The sequence below is a fragment of the Calonectris borealis genome, chromosome 5 (genome assembly GCF_964195595.1).
Source record: "Calonectris borealis chromosome 5, bCalBor7.hap1.2, whole genome shotgun sequence".
In the NCBI taxonomy this organism is placed as follows: Eukaryota; Metazoa; Chordata; class Aves; order Procellariiformes; family Procellariidae; genus Calonectris; species Calonectris borealis.
In genome coordinates, this window is record NC_134316.1 from 18724571 (window position 1) to 18744103 (window position 19533).

Sequence of the window (19533 nt, forward strand, 5' to 3'; positions counted from 1 at the left end):
GCCAAAACACATAGAAAATATGAATTGGCTCCTTTGCCAATATAAATCAGCCAGATGGACGTATGTTTTGCCAGACTCTATAGGCAGAGGTAATGTGCTGGCATTGCTCCTTTGTCTTGTCCCTAAGACACCAGACCTGTGACAGAGCTGCCACGCAGAAATGGAAGAGCTGCCTGATGTTGTGTGGAGTTTAACATGCTCTGACCCCTTCATCTGCCAGTTGACTCGCTTCCCATTTTTGTACTTCAATGAGATGAGAGAATCTTTCAAAGAAAATAAAGCTACCAGAAGATGAATGGGAGTTACACATCACCAGCCCAGTTCAGGGGAGTAGTTTCAATGTTCTGCCTCTTGGCTGGGACGTGCTGCCCGTTGGGGACGACAAGATGCGCTGAAGTCCATCTTCAGTTTCAACACCAGCAAAACCCTCTCTGCTTTTAGTTCTTTTCAACCATAACTCATGGTTGCAGGTGTCCTGTGGTATGAGGCTATGCTGCAATGTGAGAAGGATGGGCAGTAGTATAGGTGATTGGACAGCTGAAATGAAGGGCTAGGTCCCCAAAGCTTGGTTAGGTCCCTTGCTTTCGCTGACCTTCACCCTCAGTGGAAGTTCATCATGTAAATGCCCATTGATCTGGCCTGCAGTCTTTGCCACAGTCTACCAGTACGACCTCAGACCTCTTTGCTCAATATTATTTTCAGAATTGACTACTTATCTGAGGAATCTCAATATCTGAGCAACCAGCTGGAAACCCTTGAGGGGTCTAGGTTTTCAGGCAGAGGCATTCAGCACTTTCTGAAAGTCAGGATGTGTATGGTGCCTTCATTTGGGCACCTGCAAGTGTGTATATACAAACTCAGGAAAATTTCCTTAGCTTTTCTGTGGCTCAGCTCTACATCAGTAACATGCCACTACAGTGAGATAAATCTGTTTGTGTTCCTGAGGAGTTCAGATACTGAAAACACAAGAAGTGCTTCAGCTAAACGGGGAGAGCCTAGGAGGAGGGGGAGAGGAGTGCATCATAAACTTGCAGGGTCTGAAAGAATCCATGATCTACTGCTTGGCCTGACACTAACTTTGTTGTTTGGTTTGGGTTTGGTTTTGTTTTGTTTTGTTTTTCCACAAAAAGAAATAATTTTAATATCTGCTATTTTGAGCTTGTTTCCATTTTCTAATTTTTTTTTTGTGAAGTAAAATTCTTGTTTTCCAACCAGCCCCCTGAGTAAATGAAGCATTAGCTGGTAAGCCAGTAAATTGCTAGTTGGATCAAAGGCATTAACTGGTTTTGTGGTACAACCCCAACATATCTATAGGTGACACTGAATGGGAAGATTGTATAAACAGCAATACACCGAAGTCTAGAAAAGCTACAATTGTGGTCAGGAAATTAAGGGACTGGAAACCCAGCAGCAGACAAAAAGATAACCTAACACATGGCCATCTGATGGAAGATGAAGAGTAGAAGGCAGTGATGTCAAGAGCAGTGTAGCATGGGGCAGTTTCTGGCCGTGTTAGTAAAACTTCTCGTCCCAGAAGAGAGAGGGAATAGTCCTTCAATATGTTCTGCTGGGAATGGATCCAACACTTTATTACCAGATAAATTATGGAAATCTCAGTATAGAGCAACAGTAAATTGGGGGCATTATTGAGGCTGACTTTGATTAAAACAGTTAAGTATATTGTAAAGCTTAAGGTAAGATGACAGCAATTGAAATTGTACATGTCAGAGAAGCAGAAGTTGTGTATGGTGGGTGGTACAAAAGAATTATTATTCCTGAATAGGGTACAATTTGCTGAAATGAAGGAAAATTACTTTTAGACTGAACATAGTAAAGCCCTTTATGACAGTGCAGTGTATCAGGTTATACAAGAATACACTAGGTATGTTGTAGTGGAGAATAGCACAAAAAGTATCAGCAGAAGCATTTAAAAACTGCCTGGAACAATTGTTAGCAAGAAAGAGTCTTGCACAAGTTGGGGATGGGATAGATGTTATCAGGTATCTTTAAGTTGCTGTACTTTTGAGTCCTTTGATGTATTTCCAGCTTTCAGTGTGCAGAGGCCCAAAAGAAATCTGTTTGCTTTATCTAATGCTGCAGAGAAAAGTTCATAGCATGGCTAAGAGCCCCCACCCATTAAATAACAGTTATTGTCACTATGGTGGGGCAACGCAAAGCTGAGATAGCTTAAACGGGTAGCCTGACATCCCCTTTCCGAAGGAGGAATCTGGAGCAGTGCAGAGTCAGTTTGCCAGACTGCCACTCCTTACTCCTGGAGCAGGAACTGGGCCAGGGAGAGGAGATGTGGTCCGAAAGCTGTAGCACACTGCTAATTTCCTGCTATCGCAACCCCTGTGGGGAATCCCAAACCAGGCAGAGGCCGGAGCAGCCTTGGATCATGCTCATGTATTTCAAAGGCAGACTGCAGCAATATATACAACGCTTGCTGCCAGCAAATCACTAAGCACTGCATCTGGAACTTTAATTCAGAAGCAGATTGAAATTATTTTAATTAAAAGCAGGGCTGACTTTGTGATGGAATAGCCCAGAACTGTGCATTGACAGCTATCAGTTGGTTTCATGCAGTCATCCCAAAAGACTGTAGCATGCCAGCTTTAGGAAGGAGGGGTTTTTCCCCACTAAATCAGTGCTATTTGAAGATATGGTTTTGTAAAACCTCTATTGTGTTATTCAGGTAGTGCATTGCATTTTGGGACAAAACTCTCAGTGAAATCAGTGGGTGGTTTTGGGGGGTTTTTTTTTTTTGGCTTGCAACATGATAATTTGGCTCATTGACATTTTCAAGAGGTTTAACTAGTCATAGATGAAAAATGGCATAAGAGAATAAGACTTTTTTTACAGGGCTATACATAAGACTTTCAACATTGCCTATGATTTTAATTGAAAAAAGTGAAAATTTTATCTCCATACTCCGCAGGCAATTTTGAAAACCAGAGTGTAGATTGGTGCCCAGAGAGCTATGGCATAGATGTGTCCTACATGGACTGGAGAATACCTCTAAATGTAATTAGCAGCTGACAATTTGCAGTATATCCAATAAAGGCCCAGCAGGTAATGTGCATTCTGAAGCTGATAAGGGACATACGTTGTCACAAGATACAAAATACCATCACATTCTGCTCCACCAAAATTTCAAGCTGACATCTCGAAGCTTGAGACATGAAAGCATTTCAGAAATACATGATCCATCCGTGGTTCATTCCCTTTGACCTGGGGAGGGACATGAAATGTTGAATTAAGCACTATCTGCAGTATTCGATTGGAGATTATTAGAAAGACTACAAATTGTAAAATGCTAATCATGCTAAGGATTTGCTAGGCATGCTTCTGTGCTGGAGATTGTGCCTTCTAAAATGTGCCTGCTCTCTTGAATGACTGAGTATGACCAGAAACCTTGTGGTAATAAGGGGCTAATAAAGGAAAGTACTATGATAAAGGAAAAAATATAATTTAGCTTTTCACTAGAGCAGGTCCACATGATGGAAAATTCACTGGGATGTGCCTTCTGGAGAGTAAGAGCAGAAGTTTGCTCCAGGAATAATGACAGACACTAAATGTTCCTGCTGGTTGGGAACATCGCCTTTTTTGTTTATTTATTTACTACTATTTTTTTTTTTAATTACCTAAACAGAACATGTTTTTTCAGGCCAGGCTACTTGGAATTGAATCATTTGGCTTGGGAATGCTCAATGTGAACATGTGTCTTTGTGAGCTTCCATGGGTATTGTGAGAGCTGGTGGAACTGCCTGTGACATTGGTAATGTGACTGACCACGTGTTCAGCCTTTAGCGCTAGTCAGCAATTTCTGAATTCTGGTGCAAAGAAGGCAGACTTCCTTGAAGCTTTGGTGACAAAAATGTGCAGATTTGTATGTGTGAGTAGGGCAGTACTGGTTCTAGCTGTGTTTGTACAGCATCCAATGAAATAGTTCTCCCACCTCAACAGTTTCTAGTAAATTAAGCAGAGATTCACAAAATATTGCTGTTGTGATGAACCGCACTGATAACAAGGTTTACAACTAATCTGTTTATACAAGCATTCTACGTATTTTGTCTTAGCTACTTCCAGGAGAGAGTTCAGCATGCAGTGGATTCTTGTTGCCTTCACAGGCACCCAATTCTCCTAATCGTACTGGTGCCCTGGCATAAGACAGACATGGGCATACTGAAGGGTATCCAGCAAAGGACCACCATGGTGGTCAGACAATAGGAGCACATAATACACAAGGAAAGGTTGAGAGAACTGGCTTTATTCTGCCTTAAGAAGATGAGGCTGATGAGGGAATAGTATTGCTGTCTTCAACTGTCGAACGTGAGTGCATAGAGAAGATGAAGCCAGATTCATCTCAGAAGTGCTCATGGACAGGAACGGGCAAAAGTTGCAACATGGGAAATTCTTATTAGATATAAGGAGAAATGTTATCACTCTGAAGGCGGTCAAACACTGGAACAGAGGTTCACAAAAACTGTGGCTAAAGGTTGTATCCTTGGAGAAATTCAAACCTCAGCTGGAGAAGGCCCTGAGCAACCTGACTGAATTGCCCCTGCTTTGAGTGGAGGCTTGGACCGGATGAATTCCAGAGGTCAACTCCAACATGCCTTGTGCAATGGCTCTGAGACTGCAGTGCCTGAAGTGCAGGAGCCTGTGTCTGATACTGGTTCTAGCCTTTAATTTATCTAAGGCTCCCATAAAATGAAAGTGATATTTAACCCTATCCCAGCAGAAACCGGGACACTTTGTCACATAGACTTTGAGTTTTAGCATTGATTTTAAAGTGCTGTAAGATCTTTGGATGGAAGCTGATATAGTGAAGTAGAAGCAATAATCAGAAGTGAAAGATCTTATTCTCAGCTTTTCAGTGAAGTGAATCTTGAGTTTCACGGAATTCAGTCGAGACCATCCAGATCAACACATCTATTTTATGCCAGGACCAATACAGGGGAAGATGATCTGCCCTTATCTCGATTGATTTATTGATTGACAGGCAGGGGCCAGGAATCCTGCAGGTGTTAGGTAACTTTTATTAGAAATTTTCTTTGCTGCAGATTCAGCCTCACATCTTGTCCTGCCTGGGAGTTTCACAACCATCCAGAACCTGTCGTGGTCCTGCTCAAAACTGGCAGTTCTTGGGGCTAAACAAAACACAGCCTAAAGGCTCAGGATGTCTGCTTTGAGGGCTTGTTATCTCAGGATTTCACAAATCTTGAAAGTTTCTGTCTTAGTTTATGCATTAAAGGTAACTGAATGGGTTTTAAAACAGAGAGAGGGAGAGAGAGAAAGAGAAAGAAAGGGAAAAGGCCCTTTGGGATGAAACACCTCTTTTTCCAGGGAGCCGTGAACTGAGAGTAAGGAGAGCAGGAGAATTGCCAGTAGACATCCACATCACACACTAATTGGAACAAAGTAAACCTCCCATAGCCACACAGTTTTCATTTATCCAGGAAGGTTTTCAACCCAGTTGGCTGGCGGCAATTTTTGGAACATTGCAAGCAAATGTGGCTCAATCATTATAAAACAGTGAATGCCAAATCTGAGTTAAAGCCAGTTATTTGAGCAGGGATTATAGGCATTTTCCAATGATCACCACCACAGAAATAAATAAATAGATGGCTTGCTATGTACACACTCAAAGAGGAATGTTGCCCAACATGCATAGCTCTTTGCTCTTAACAGTAATGAGGACACAGCTGTCTGAGCCTGGAAGCCAGTATTTGCAGAGGATAATTGTCAAGGATTTTTCTTCTCCACTGGCTTTTGTCCACTACCCATTCTTTGCTTACAAAAGAGCCCAAAAGGCCCTAACATTTATACAAGATTACCTTGGCTTTGTGGTGCTTTTGAGATTGTTATAAAGCATGCTGACACATGGACAGATTTGAAACTCAGATGAAATATGAAAAACAATTTTCTCCCCTGATAAGCTCCCCAGTGCCCTTAGTGCCAAGCATAACACTCTCTTTGTAGTCAATCACGACAGCTCCTAGAGCAGCTGGCAAGGGTTGCTGCCATGGGCAGAGATCTGAAGCTCCCCCTTCCTCAGAAGGCCTCCTAACTCCCGCTGCCTGCAGAGCCTGTGGCTGCGCCTGGGCAGACTGATGTGGGTGTTGAGTCATGTGTAACTGGTCAGCTCCACGGAGCCTCTACAGCAAATATAAAACTGCCCCACTCTCCAGACACACGTTCTGCAAGCACTGTTGGTGCAGCCAGGCTCTCTTCCCTGGTTTTATCAGCTAGGTTCAGGGAATAAGGTCTTAGATTCCTGGAGGAAGACAAAGCACTGTAGTCTCCATTGCATGTGTGTTTGACTGATGCAGTTCAAGTGACATGAGGCAATCTACAGCCATGCCACCTCCGGCTGGAGCCTCCTTGCATGCTCAAGCCAAGCGACTTTGAATCCAGTCCATTCCTGAATGAGATGCTGGCAATGATTGCTGAAGCTTTGTGAGAGATCAGTTAGTGATGAATCTCATATTACTATTCCAGTTCCCCATAATGGAGATCCCTTGTTCATACACATGCATGGGGTCCTCTTTTTTCATGTGTATTAAAGATTTCAAGGTATCCTGTGAGAGTGACTAGAACACCCATGCTGAATTCTCTCTAGGAGCATGTACATACTGCACACCTAGAATCCCTCTTGTATTTTCAGGTCTCCAATACTTCACTCCTACAGTTGTTTGCACAACATGCTTGAGCAATGGTTAAAGCTTTTGTCATGTCGCACGTCCGAAGCGGCTGCATTTTAACGGAAGAAGCAACCCTTCCAATAAAAGTTTATGTTATATCCTGCAGGTGGATATTTGCATCCCTTTGTTTTCATTGCGGCTTTACTTTCTGGATCCATTTGGATCAATTTCTTCTGCTGTATTAGAACTAGGGCTCCTCTTTACTAGTTATTGTGGTCTATTCACAGTCTCAGACCTCTTTAGCCTGCCAAAACACTTGGAAAAGGAGCTCTTAATGACTCAGTTAAAATGTACGGTCAAGAAGTTCGCTTATTAGAGGAAATGTAAACTGACCACCAATTGGCTAAACCAGCTGGCTGGACTATTTGTGCTAGTGATTTCTCAAAGCTCCCCAGGGAGCAAAAGTGGGAATAGCAGTTCTCATCTTTGAGTTCTCTCATGCTCTGTACCCTAACAGAAAAGTCTATGAAAGAATTCATTGGAGGAGAAGCCAATAGGATTTCACAGACATGTTTAAAAGCTTTATAAGTAGTGCTTTAAACTCCTATATTTTTAATATATTCCTTCTTACAGGGTTTTTTTAAACTATCCCATAGACTTGCAGAGAAAATACAAAATTCGGCCATAGAAAATGCACTTTTTCACTGTTAATGGTTCTACTCCTCTCCTGTGAAATTTTATAAGCCTTCTCTAGAGGTTCCTGCATGAGACTATTTCATACCATGCAGCAAAAGGAGGGATGTAAAGACCTTTTGCTAGAAGCATGTTTTAATTTCTTAGTGTGCATTTCCTGGCTCTGATTGCACATCTTTTTTGTTTCCATTGCAATAGAAAGTATCACTTGCATAACCTCCCAGCAGCTGGGAGTATTCTCAGTAACTGCTCGCTGGCTCCTCTCACCACCTTACCAGCAGATCTCAGTGTAGCATATGATCATACAAAATAGGTAATTTTGAGAAATTGGTAGTAAAACAGTAACGCTCCATTTATTCAGCAGAAAAATATGTTTCCTGCTGATGAAGATAAAACCATGTTGAGCAGCAACTGCTTGGTACCTCCTAATTCAGCAGGTTCAGTGTCATCAGTGGGATGCTAACACATCTCTACCCCACTCCAGCAGGGTACTTGGGTCATTCGTGTTCTGCTGTACCACAGCTACTTGGAATAGTGTAAGTGCAGCGGGGAAATAACTGAGATTCCCAAATCTGACCATGGATTTCATAAGTTGTGCAGAACCTGCAACAGGAAATCATGAATCCAGAGAGTACAGTTACGCTCCAGTCCATGGAGCCTCCATGTTTAAGCAAAGCCCTTAATTGAAATCAGTAGTTTGTCTCATTTCTGATCCCACAATTAACATGCAGACTGTGCATTTGTGCAAAAGCTCTCATGGGACAGCAGAAATAGTCCACACAACCGGGTGTGATCTTGTACCAACAGGGAGCTCCGGTAATTGGTGGGAGTGAGGAGCTGTGGTCATGCAGGTGATGCCAAGTGTCTGAACCATGCACAGGTCTGTTCTGAGCAGAAGGGGAAGAGGCTGCTGCCCCTTTTGTCCCCTTGCTATGCGCTTACCCGCATGGCTGTCCTATAAACCTCAATCACAAAAGCAGGACTAGAACTGTGCTCAGAGAGCAAAGTCCTTTCACAGTTGAGCTGTTGTTTATCATCTTTGAGTAATGTTAAAAGTGTGCTAGCTAAGGAAAGGCTCAGATAGCTGGCAGGAGATCTAGAACCTGTGACACATGTTGAGCAATTTTCATACCAGGCAGAAGTAGCAGCATTACAGATTCATACCTCACACTAGTTAGTATCCACTTCCAGGCTGACCCTCTATGTGAAAAAACACTTTAATCCTTGTTTAGCAATCAGCCAATAACTTAATGCATATGGGATGCAGATAGAAAATGAATTCACAATCAACGGCCAGTCCTCAGATACTGAAATATGCAATTAAACAGGTGTTTAGGGACTTGATCTTGGATTGTGTCCAAGCTCAGCAGGGTCAGTCGTCCTTGGAAAAAACACTGACCCCACACAGCAGCAGTTTGAATTTGGCTTCAGTCTGCACTTTAGGAATGTAGCATTGTTATTTCTCCCCTTTTCTTATCAAATGTAATTATCTTGAGAAAAAAAAGTTTTGAGAAAACATGTGATTTCACTCAGTAAAAATCTACTACTGAGGAAATTATTTCTCAGTGTCCAAATAAGGAGTGGGGGAGAAGTTTGGGGAAAGTGCTCGGTTCCAAGTAATCTTGGAACTGATACCCATGTTACTGAGCTCGGATGTTTAGTCCTGGCCTGCAATTATTCCTATAAAAAATAGACATCCAATCTTTGTATTATTTTAAAATGGAGCCCTGAGGGTTATAAATGACTGAATGAGCTTCAGTGTTTGAGCAGAGATTCTAGAACGAGCTCACAGCCTTGAGTCTCTCTGCAAGAACTTTGTATCTCGAGAGCAGGGTAAGCTCCTGGGGTTGTGATGGTACAACAGCAGGACTAAAATACAGACAGAATAAAATAAAGAAGTAGGGCCCCAAAATCACCCACACCTCCTAGTAGAAGGGGGAAGAAGAACTTCCCATGGCAAACTTTTTTTGATCTGCAAGACCTGTGCTCTCACAACTGTCAAATTAATCTTCAGCTTTACTGTGTTGAACCCCGTGGTGCTAATGGCTCTCAAATAATCATGATGGCAAAAACATACCCACTTTTGTCAACGGTTGATCAAAAGAAGGAAACACAGCCATAGCTACTATTGTGACCCACAGAAATTTGTGGCATGATTATCAGAATTCATTACTTAAGAAAGGAAGTCATGCATGCTAAGTATGTTCCAAATAGAACAAAATGTAACAGTCCATCTGCGAAACAGTGTACATTGCCAAAAGCATATCGTCTTGGAAATCTGCTGTCCACATTGGCTTCCCTCTTGAATACAGAGTCCAAGCAAAGTTTCTCTTCTAATCGCCAAAGTCTCCAAGAATGTGGTTCTAGCTCAGAGATGGTAAGTCCACGTCCTTCCACGATAGCTCTCTGCTAGGGGCGTTACCACCTTGCCAGACAGCAGGGAAAGGAGCTGTCATGGAGGGAGTGGAACGGTCACAGCACCCTGAGCATGGACCACGCCTGTGGAGGGATAAGCATAGTCACGGATCCCACCACTTTCAACACCACTGGATGGACTTAACAAGGCAGTAGTCTCCCTTGTTCCTGCAGCGGCAGGTGCAAATCATATCCTTGGGATGGAGCTTCTTTGGTAAGCTTTCCACATGCATTTACTCTGTCGTGTGGTATGTGACCACATGCTCATAAATACCAAAATGAAACTCATCAATATATTTATTTAACATTTTTTTCTTTTAAAAGCAGTTTTTGTCAAGAAAGTATTTTCCTGAAGGACTCTGATATTGTCTCTGAACTGATGAGCTGATCTTAAGGACTTTGTTCCCTTCTGTATTCTTTAACGCATAAAGTCCTCTTTATGCACAAATTCCTGTTTTTCTGAGCAGAAGAAAGGCAAACAGGCAAACTGCTTACAGTTTTTGAATCTCACCGTCCAGTGGGCAGGTGTTTCCTGTTCCTAAGCACCTCTGCTCCTTCTCCTCTTGTCTGCTGGCTTTCTCTCCTGGCTTCCCACCTCTTAAAGTCACTTAGCTTGCCATGTCACTTCCTGCATGCCCCTTCTCCTAACCTGCAGTTTAGTCCTCTCTGGGCTCTTTGATTCAACACATTGTCTGTGATAATAACTGGGATTCTTCCTCTTTATCTTGCTCCATGCTTCATAAAGATGCAATCATTCTATGTGTCCTGAAAGGAAGGTGGTTGGCATGCCCAACATCTTTAGGCTGATGACTCAACATCTTCTAGCTTAAGAATGTTATCAACATTTTCTAAGGTTTCCATATGTTTTCTGCAGTTACTACAAACATTAGAGGTGCAATATCTCTCTCTAAAAATCAAATTTATCGATAAAAGCACAAACAAAAAATGAAAAATTGCACATTCGTACATTTAAATCTTTGCAAAGGAGAAATCATTTGGAAGAACTTTACAAATTCCTATCCCCATTTTCAGCAGTTTCACTGGCCAAGATAGATCTCTTAATGGCCTAGGAAATGAAAAAAGATGTAAGGTAAGCAGAAAATCTCAGGTGTGATGGTTGTGGATATAGATAAAAATAACTAAACATTGAATGATGTTAAATCATTCAATGAAGACTTTAAGACACCACTTTGACTACATAATCTGTATTTTTTGTGACACAGGCCAAAGAACCTTACCCAGCAATTGGTGTTTCAAGTGCACAGTTTTTTGCTACAGCATATTTCAAAGAAGAAATACTGTTCAGGAATAAGGCCCTAAAGTAAGGGAATATCTACTATGTGCTTTGTTATATTTTTTCCAATGGTTAATCAGTAGTACTATTAAATTTTGAGCCTTATTTTTATTTTGAATTTGTCTTCTGAACACTGAATTTCATCCCATTGTCTTTTGCTAGCTTTAGTGACCATCTCCAGCTAAAAACTTTGTTTCCATGAAGATGTTTACAGATCACAGGCAAATATACCTTGAACCTTTTCTTAAATAGATTATTAAATGGAGCATTATCTTGCTCTGAGACAAATTTTCGTGATTTGGAATTACTCTTTGGAGATTTCCTGATCTCTTTGCAATATCACTTCTTGAAGTGTTGACACCAGAAATGTATTTCAGTAGTTATTTTACTAATGCAATATACAGTGGTAAGAACAATTTCCTGTGTCTAGTCAGTGTTCTCATGTTTATGCTTGTCCTTCCAGCAACACTGTGTCAGGAAAAGTTCACGTTCAAGTGATTATCTTTAATGACCCCAGAGTTATTTTCATGACCAACATTTTTTACTCTTGATAAATGACCTTGCATTTGTCTGCCCTGAAATGCACTTTCAAATGGGCCCACCATACCTAGCAAATTACTTTTATAGGAGTTCTGTTCACTTTTTAGTTCGTAACTCCACCAGCTTGTGATCCTCTGCATTTTATCCCAAATGTGGAAAACAGTGGACCAAAACCAGATCCTCAGCATCCTGTAGACACTCACAGCATGATTCCACATTTATGATTCTCTCTTGAGATTTCTGGTGTCCTAGTTTTAGCGTCTTTCATTTGAGCAGTATAGAATATGTCTGGTCTTAATGCAATGGATTAGAGTATTGTTTTTCTTTTTATGCTATGATTTCTTGCGATATTATTGATACAAATGAGACTGGCTTCAGTCCTGCATTCTTTGTGGACATGAGTCAGTATAAAAGATCACTATGTCTTCTGATAAGAATTAGCCTCCGTGGTGAGATGTGGTGGTGTGCTGCAGTTTGACATCTAGGTTTTCTTTCTGACAATATTAATATGCTACCCCATTTTTTTGTATGTATGGTTTTTAAATTATTTCATTTTTTAAAAATTTATGGGTGATGAATTAAAAATTTAATTCATTGTTCTAGAATGTGGCTAAATTCTAAAGAATCAATGAAGATTACTGCTAGCTTTTACAGATAATAAAACACAAAGCCAGTAATTTGCATGCAAAACACAATTAGTTCATTTATTTATTTTGACATTGTAAATGATATCTATCCACTCACCAGGCATCCTGCCATCCATTAAAAATACAGTCTGTACCAATAAAAACAAAGCATCAGCACATCACATCCCACAAAAGGCAGCCAGTCAGCCAGAAATATAAAAAAAACACTTTCTCCACCCTTCCAATCCCCAAAAGAAACCCCCTTACCCCAGTCACCTCACCTCTGTCAAAATGTGAAGTAAACAGAACATCACACCCCAGGGTTGCTAGACCAAACCACCACAGCCATAAATTTTTAAGGCAGACACACTGAGCTAATAGAGAGGGATGTGGTTAATTCTGGAGTATTCAGGCTCAGGGTCTTGCAGCAAGAGCTTCCTTACAAATCTATATGGAGATGCCGCCTACCTATTCTCTCACTCAGTCAGTAAGGTCTTTAAAACTCATGGCTTCGAGCCATGAGGCTCTGTGTTTGTTCTAGGTGGTATTTCTTAGGAGGCAGAGAGCAGTGATCTGGATGGGCCGTGCGGATGCTCGCAGTATTCAGTTGGGAGGTAACAAAGTGAATCATTCCCACTTCAGGTCAAATTTTAACTTCAGTCTAGACTTCTGCCTGAACTTCTGCCCTTGGAACTCACTGTGGGAGCAGTAATGTGAGAGGACAGGACATAGACGACTGCTAATTTGCTAGCACACAGCAGCATAATCAAGAGCTGAGACATCCAGGGCAGTGTTGGCCAAGCACTCCTTGGCAAGAGAAGTTTTGAACAGGGATCCATCCTGCCCTGCCTTGGTTCTCTAGTGTGGTTTTGAGTGCTGAACAGCTGCTCTCTCAAAATCAGGAACCTCTAAGGAGTCACCCAGAGTCGCTAGTCACTTGGGAAAGTTTGGACTTACTCAAAACGATTAGGTATGACGAACTTTAACATCCTCTTGTTTTGATATGTAATTTCACAGCAACAGTCCCAGTCCTGTCTGTAAGGGTAAGAAGAGGTGTGGTAGCTAGATAACCCTTTCAGTTTGCCACTGACTGGGTCAAGAGTTCTCTCTCTGTTTCAGTAACTACTGGAAACTTTGAGGTTCAATGCACCATTAGGGTAGAACAGTAACATTGTGAGTAGCACTGAGTTCAGCTGAAAGAGCCTCTGATGCCTCTGAGGTGTCATAGTAGAACACAATGCTTTCAGAACGATGGTTAATCTCTCACTTTAGATCTCATTCGCCAATGTAGAGGCTGCACAAATTTTCTGAAAAAGTCGCATCTTTAAGTGTTCATATAATAGGGGCAGGTTGTACAGGGCTACAGGAAGGACCACAAGACAGAAACACCTGTGACCTGTTCCTGCTTCTGTCTTGTTGAGTGGTCGCAGGCTAGTCCTTTAATTCCTTAGTCTTGAATTTCCTGGTTAAAATCCAAGGGCACTGATACTTATCACCAACTGGGACATTGCAGGGTTTCGTAGTACAGTTTGATTTGTATTAGGATTGGAAGGCTTCAAATAAAAATGGACTAATTGTGAAATGTCTCTGTATACAAGAAGACAGGCCCTGCCCTCAATAGTTTTAGATACTAAACAGTGAGGGAGGCCGGGCTATGACAGAGATTTTGTTATCCCCATTTTTTAAATAGGAAGCAGGGCAGCGGAAGATGAAGAGCAAGGATGAGTTCCCACAGGGTAAATTTTCAGCACGTGAGTTACAGTGTGGTCACTGCTGCTGTGCCGGTTCCTTGTCCTGCATAGTAACTACCAGGCACCTTAGTCTGTTTTCACTGAGGATAGACCTAATTTATATTTGCTTCCTAGTTCACCTCATGGCAATTCTTCTTGTAGCCACATACTGAGTAATCGAGCCAAAATCACGGAAGAGGTATTCAATAATGCTAGCTATTAGTAATACCTAGACTTGCTCTTGGGATGCAGCTAATGTTTTCTAAGGATCTTGGCAATGAAAGGTACTAAAAGCAAGTTCAGTATAATGAAAACCATCCTTGGCTATCAGTGATGGGTGACACCATCTGATGCTTTCACGGTACCGATGCCGAAATCATCAAATATCACAATCTATTAACACCTTGAATGGGGCACAGTGGGGTTTCTAGGGTTTCTTGCTAGCTTGCTTCTCTTTAGTGACTCTTCTGCTCTCCAGCTGATTAGACTTTACTTTGGGGCTCAGACAACTCATTGCGATATTTCTTTCCATGGTGAAAACTGCAACACAAGTTATGCTGGGTCCAAGGCACTCCTCCAGGCTCCAGAAAACTGCATCGCAGGGACTTCTTAGCCACATGTGCTATCCTTGTATTGAGTAGTCCTTACAATTTTTTATTCTCTGAATTTGTCTCATCTGCTTTGAACCTACAAAACTATTGGCAATTTAGTATCATGTACATTTAGCATCACAGTTTTACTCTGGTATTATGTATGACCCATCACAAGGGCAGAGGTGGTACAAATGAGCTTTGAAGTGATATTCCCAGGGCATGACTACACCTAAGATTTATGTTTGAATGGGACAGAAATAAGCTGTGCAACCAGAACAAGAAATTATTTACACATTATTGTCTAGCTGTCAGGTTGTTTCCACTTGCAATTTTCCACTCAACCAAAAATGCCCTGGGAGTGTTTTGATATAGTTTCTATGCTGGCACTTAAGCCTAGTGAATCCATTATAGACAATCTCTCGAAGATTTATGACTAGTTTTCTCCCTAGTGGAAATAATTTGGGTTTTTTATTTTCCTTTCCCTGTCAAATGTCTAGTTTTGACTTTATCAACCACACCCGTTCTCACTGTATGCCGCACTGTGTAAATGGGCTGGGCAAGGCACCCTCTGTCTCCCAGCTCTGATATTCTTCAAGAGGATACCTACTGGTTAGGCAATTGTTGCACCGACATTTTTCTCAGTGTGCAAATATCAGCTTTCACTTAGTGAGCCCATGTAATGTAAATAGCCCCTGGCAGACAGGTTGGGATTATATTACCTGTTTGAACTGAGAAGGCTGCTTGTCAAAAATAATTTATTTGATTGCATTGGCTGGGTCTATCAGAGTTTAGTGGCGCATCATGGTAAGGGGCAATCTTAGAGAAAGCCAGAGACATGTAATATAGAACTGGGTGTGTGCACTCAGGCCCAAGCAAAAAGATTTGATGCTACCAGTAAAGCTGTCCATACCTGTTGGTTGCATAAAACTTCATTAATGAAGTCAGTGAGGTATTATTCAGTGTAAAACGTGGGGAGTCAAGGTGTTCTGCATGGACAACTTCAGGTTGATCAGGTTTTTCTAGGGACAGCAGAAACTCCACAGGTAGCCTCCGTTGTAAAAAAAATTGCATTCAAATGGAAATATGTCTCCAATACCACCACAAAAGGTGAAGACTGGGAGTAAGCAAAGAAATCTGCTTGGTAGATAGCAAAGAAAAGAGGATCGATGTCTTACTTTTCCGGAGTGATTGTACTGCTGCTCATGCAACTGCTGCAAAGATGATTCAGGAACAAACTCGATCCTGTAGCCACCCGTTGCTTTTGGTGAAGGATGGCTGTTGTACCCCTGCGAGAGAGATGCACCACAGAAGAGTGGAGGATCTATAGTCTTCAAACAGCATTGCTACCATATGTGGTGGTAAGACCCTGGCCCTCATTTTGTCTCCACTGTATTTCATCTATTAATATTACTGGAAGCAGGGAAAATTAAAATCTCCTTTTTAAGCTCGGGGTAGGTTAGAAACAGCAGAATTGGCCAGATCCCAAGGTCCCACTCCTAAAACAATAAGCAAACATGACAAATAGAAAGCTTTTTTATTTAGAAAACATTAATGTCATTCTTATTAAATTTATGGGTAGATAAAATCTGTGTTCAAATACTTCCAATTATGTGTGATATGCTGTATGAAGGGAGGATCCAGAATTTTTAGCCCAATCACAGAAGCAATAGCTGAACAGAAAAACATATCTATGTACCTATATAGTCTAGACTTGTTATCTTGCCCCTTTCCCATTTCCCCCACCATTTTGCCAACCTTCATCTGGCCAATAAATACATGGGAACCGATTTCCGACAGAGTGTATTACGTCTAATTGTGCCACTCTTGTTATCTTACCAGCTTTGAGTCACCATAAATTGCTCTAGTACAGAGGTTGGCAAGATAAGAACTCTAGACTCTCTCCATATATATAATAAGTATGTATTTATTTCGATATCTGAACATGTTAGATATGCTGCTGTGGTAGATTGGATCAGTTATTTCGTGACTGCTGGGATTTTACAGCCAGCTGGCTGCGCTAGGTGCCTCGGGGGCAGGTACTGAGACGTAATTCCTGCCCTCTGCTGCCTGCGCCAGCCCAGTGCGTTTGTGAGATACTTTCAGTCATGACCCAACAAAGTCTGGGTTAATAAGAATAGGGGGGATCACGGGGGTAGCATTGCTTGGATGACATATAGTACTTCAGCAAAGGCCAGTGCGCAGTATGCTGGAATAAAAAAATAGTTTAAATATCAATAAATAAAACATAGAAATCTGAGTTGGCTGAAAAAATGACACAATTTATCTTTTGATATTTCCATTTCTGACATCTAGAGGCAAACCCGACGCCAGAAACATCAGGGAAGAGATTGAGCAGGAGGGATTCAAATTGAACTTCTGACTCTGAAAGGCATTTTTAATCAGTTAGGTTCCAGGGTCCTGGCTTATATAAATGTAGGAATGCTATTCACCTCCTTTGCAAAAAAAAAAGAAAAAAAAAGCCCACCACAAAAACACCCTAAGGGGTTGTAATAAAAAACCAAATACATTAAAAACAATAAGGATGGTAAAAAAAATTAAAAAGAAAAGAGTTTTATCATCAGGAAATTGATTCCAGGGAAGTATACATTTTTTTTTGTCAGGTAAAGGTTGATTTTGGTTGAACCATCTGTCAGAAAAATTACAGTGAGATAATCTGCGTTGGTGGGGGTAGGAAGTAATTTTTTTATATGTCTGAGTTGTGTTTGTACATCTCTCGAACTCCCGTTCATCCCTCACTCCGCTGTGGAGTTACATAGCCCTTTCAGCAGCCTTTTCCTAGGACTGAACACTGCCCTGTAGCATGGAAATCCCAGTTCAGCGACACAGCAAATGTGGAAGTAATAAGAAGCTCGAGGTAATGCGATCTCTTTCTTGAGGAGCTCTGAGAAACACTGGGTCATCTGCAAAAGGGGGAGATTTGATGAGCACGCTCAGCTCTCCCTGCCCTCAGACATTTATTATTATGAATTTTACTTCAGGTTGTGGTCATCCTCTCCACTCCACCACACTTTGGTTCCTCGCACGGAGCCGGTGTTCACATTGTGAGTGCAAGCCCCTGTACAGTGTGAACAATCTTTTGTTGTTGCCATTTCTAATATTTTCTTACTGTATTTCTGTGTTGCAGATGTGGATGAATGCGCTTCAGATTCTCACCAGTGTAACCCCACCCAGATCTGCATAAATACTGAGGGGGGCTATACCTGTTCCTGCACTGAAGGCTACTGGCTCTTAGAAGGCCAGTGTTTAGGTAAAAACCTCAGGCGATATGGTATTTGAGCATCTGTGTATGTGTACCTGTGAACAACTGAAATAATGTCACTGAGCATCTTTGTCAAGTACACGGTTAAACCTTCGGCTACGTGGAAACTGTCTTTCATCTTTGTAAGTGCCAATGGTATGCTTGGCAGAGAGACTCCCTCGCGGAACAAAAGTGTAGATGTAAATGCCATATGGCTAGCATCCATGTAACACGTGGGATTTTCATATTCCCAGTCTGAAGGATTCCCTTTCATACAAGATCAATCACAAGCATGTATACAAAAAGATTTATTCCCAAACAGACCTGTCCTTTCCACACCGTGACCGTGTGGACCCAAAGGGATCAGATTTGATACCAGGAAACAGACCAGTAAATCCCTAGATTCAACCAACCCTTTTGCTTGGGGGTGAGAAAAAAATGACTTCTGAACTGGGTGCCATTTCAGTAACTTCCAAGCAGTTTTATTTCGATTTTATTATTTTCCTTGCAGCAATGTCCTGTTCATCCTTTTAGCTCAGCCCTGTTGAAAAAAACGTCCCTCGACAAACAGCATGGGAAAACCTTCCAGCTCCCCTCACTTCCAGCCCATTCCCCTCACTTGACATGCCATGGGATGATGAAGTAGATGTTAATTTTAGGTACACAGATAAGACATAGGAGATAGGACACAACTTTTTTTTTTTTTTAAAGTTCGCTCATTATTATTTTTTTCCCCTCGGTGCAGGCTGTTTGCCTGCCAGCTCTGCGGAGCTGGACCGTCCTGTCACAACACCTCCGCTGGAAGGAGAATGGGCTTTCCCTGCCCATTCATCCCTGGAGCCTCTCCAGTTATTTTCCAACTTTCTCCTCCCAAGTACCAATTCCAGTGAAGGGCTGACTCATGGCAGCTTTCCTAACTACTGCAAACAGCTGCTGGGTAACTCACCTAGCAGGGACAGAGCTGAGCCTCGTCCAAGCTGGGGTCTGTGCAGCCATAGCCGCTTTGGGGAGTCACTGTCTTGTAGTTCCCCTGGGATATGAAGTCTCCAAGCCCCCTACTCCTTAATCTCTGATAATTCCTCTTCTCTTGGGAAAGAAAGCTTGTGCCGGGGGTTGTACAGGCGTACGTGATGGGGTGGGGATGAAGGAGGGCAGGGAGGGGGATTCTGCTCCGCATCACCTGTTTTGTTACCCATTTACTTCTCCCAGTTACAGCCCGAAAGGGTTGTGTGCAGCATTCAGGATTTGGACATGGATCTAAAGCACTTTACTGCTTGACGGGTATACCAGAGAACTGAAATGGCTGCATTGCTGAATTGATTTGAGTATCTGCTTATGCTATATAAATAGGCAATAACATCCCAGTGTTGCCCACTTTAAGTAATCCTGGGGTGGATTATTACAAGGCAATGCAAAGAGCTAAAAGCAAGTTGTGTTTAGAGTTGCTATATTTTTCCCTAAGTGTCAAAAAGTCTCGGTTTTCCATACTTTCCATCAGCCTTGGAGAAGTGATTTTTGCTGGCATGAAGCAGTAAAAGGACATTTACTGTAATCAGAGGGCTGGGTTGGTTTTAGAGACAGGCTTTTTTGGTGCACTGTTAGTAACCCACAGTTACAAAAGCTACACTTCTATCTGTTGTAATTATCCCAGTAAAGTTTATCCAGGAGGAGCCAGTACAGCAGTATCCACATGACCCACCCACAAGAAGCAGCCCTGTAAAAGTCCTTATCCTCAA

The 19533-nt window shown here is 41.9% G+C and overlaps 1 protein-coding gene across 1 annotated transcript in view; it reads left to right on the forward strand.

Annotated features, from left to right (window-relative positions):
- Positions 1 to 19533, forward strand: part of FBLN5 (fibulin 5) — a 47177-nt gene that overhangs the window by 15299 nt on the left and 12345 nt on the right. The window contains exon 5 of the mRNA XM_075151246.1: positions 17684 to 17806. Coding sequence (XP_075007347.1) covers positions 17684 to 17806 — 123 coding nt within the window. The remainder of the gene's footprint in view (positions 1 to 17683; positions 17807 to 19533) is intronic.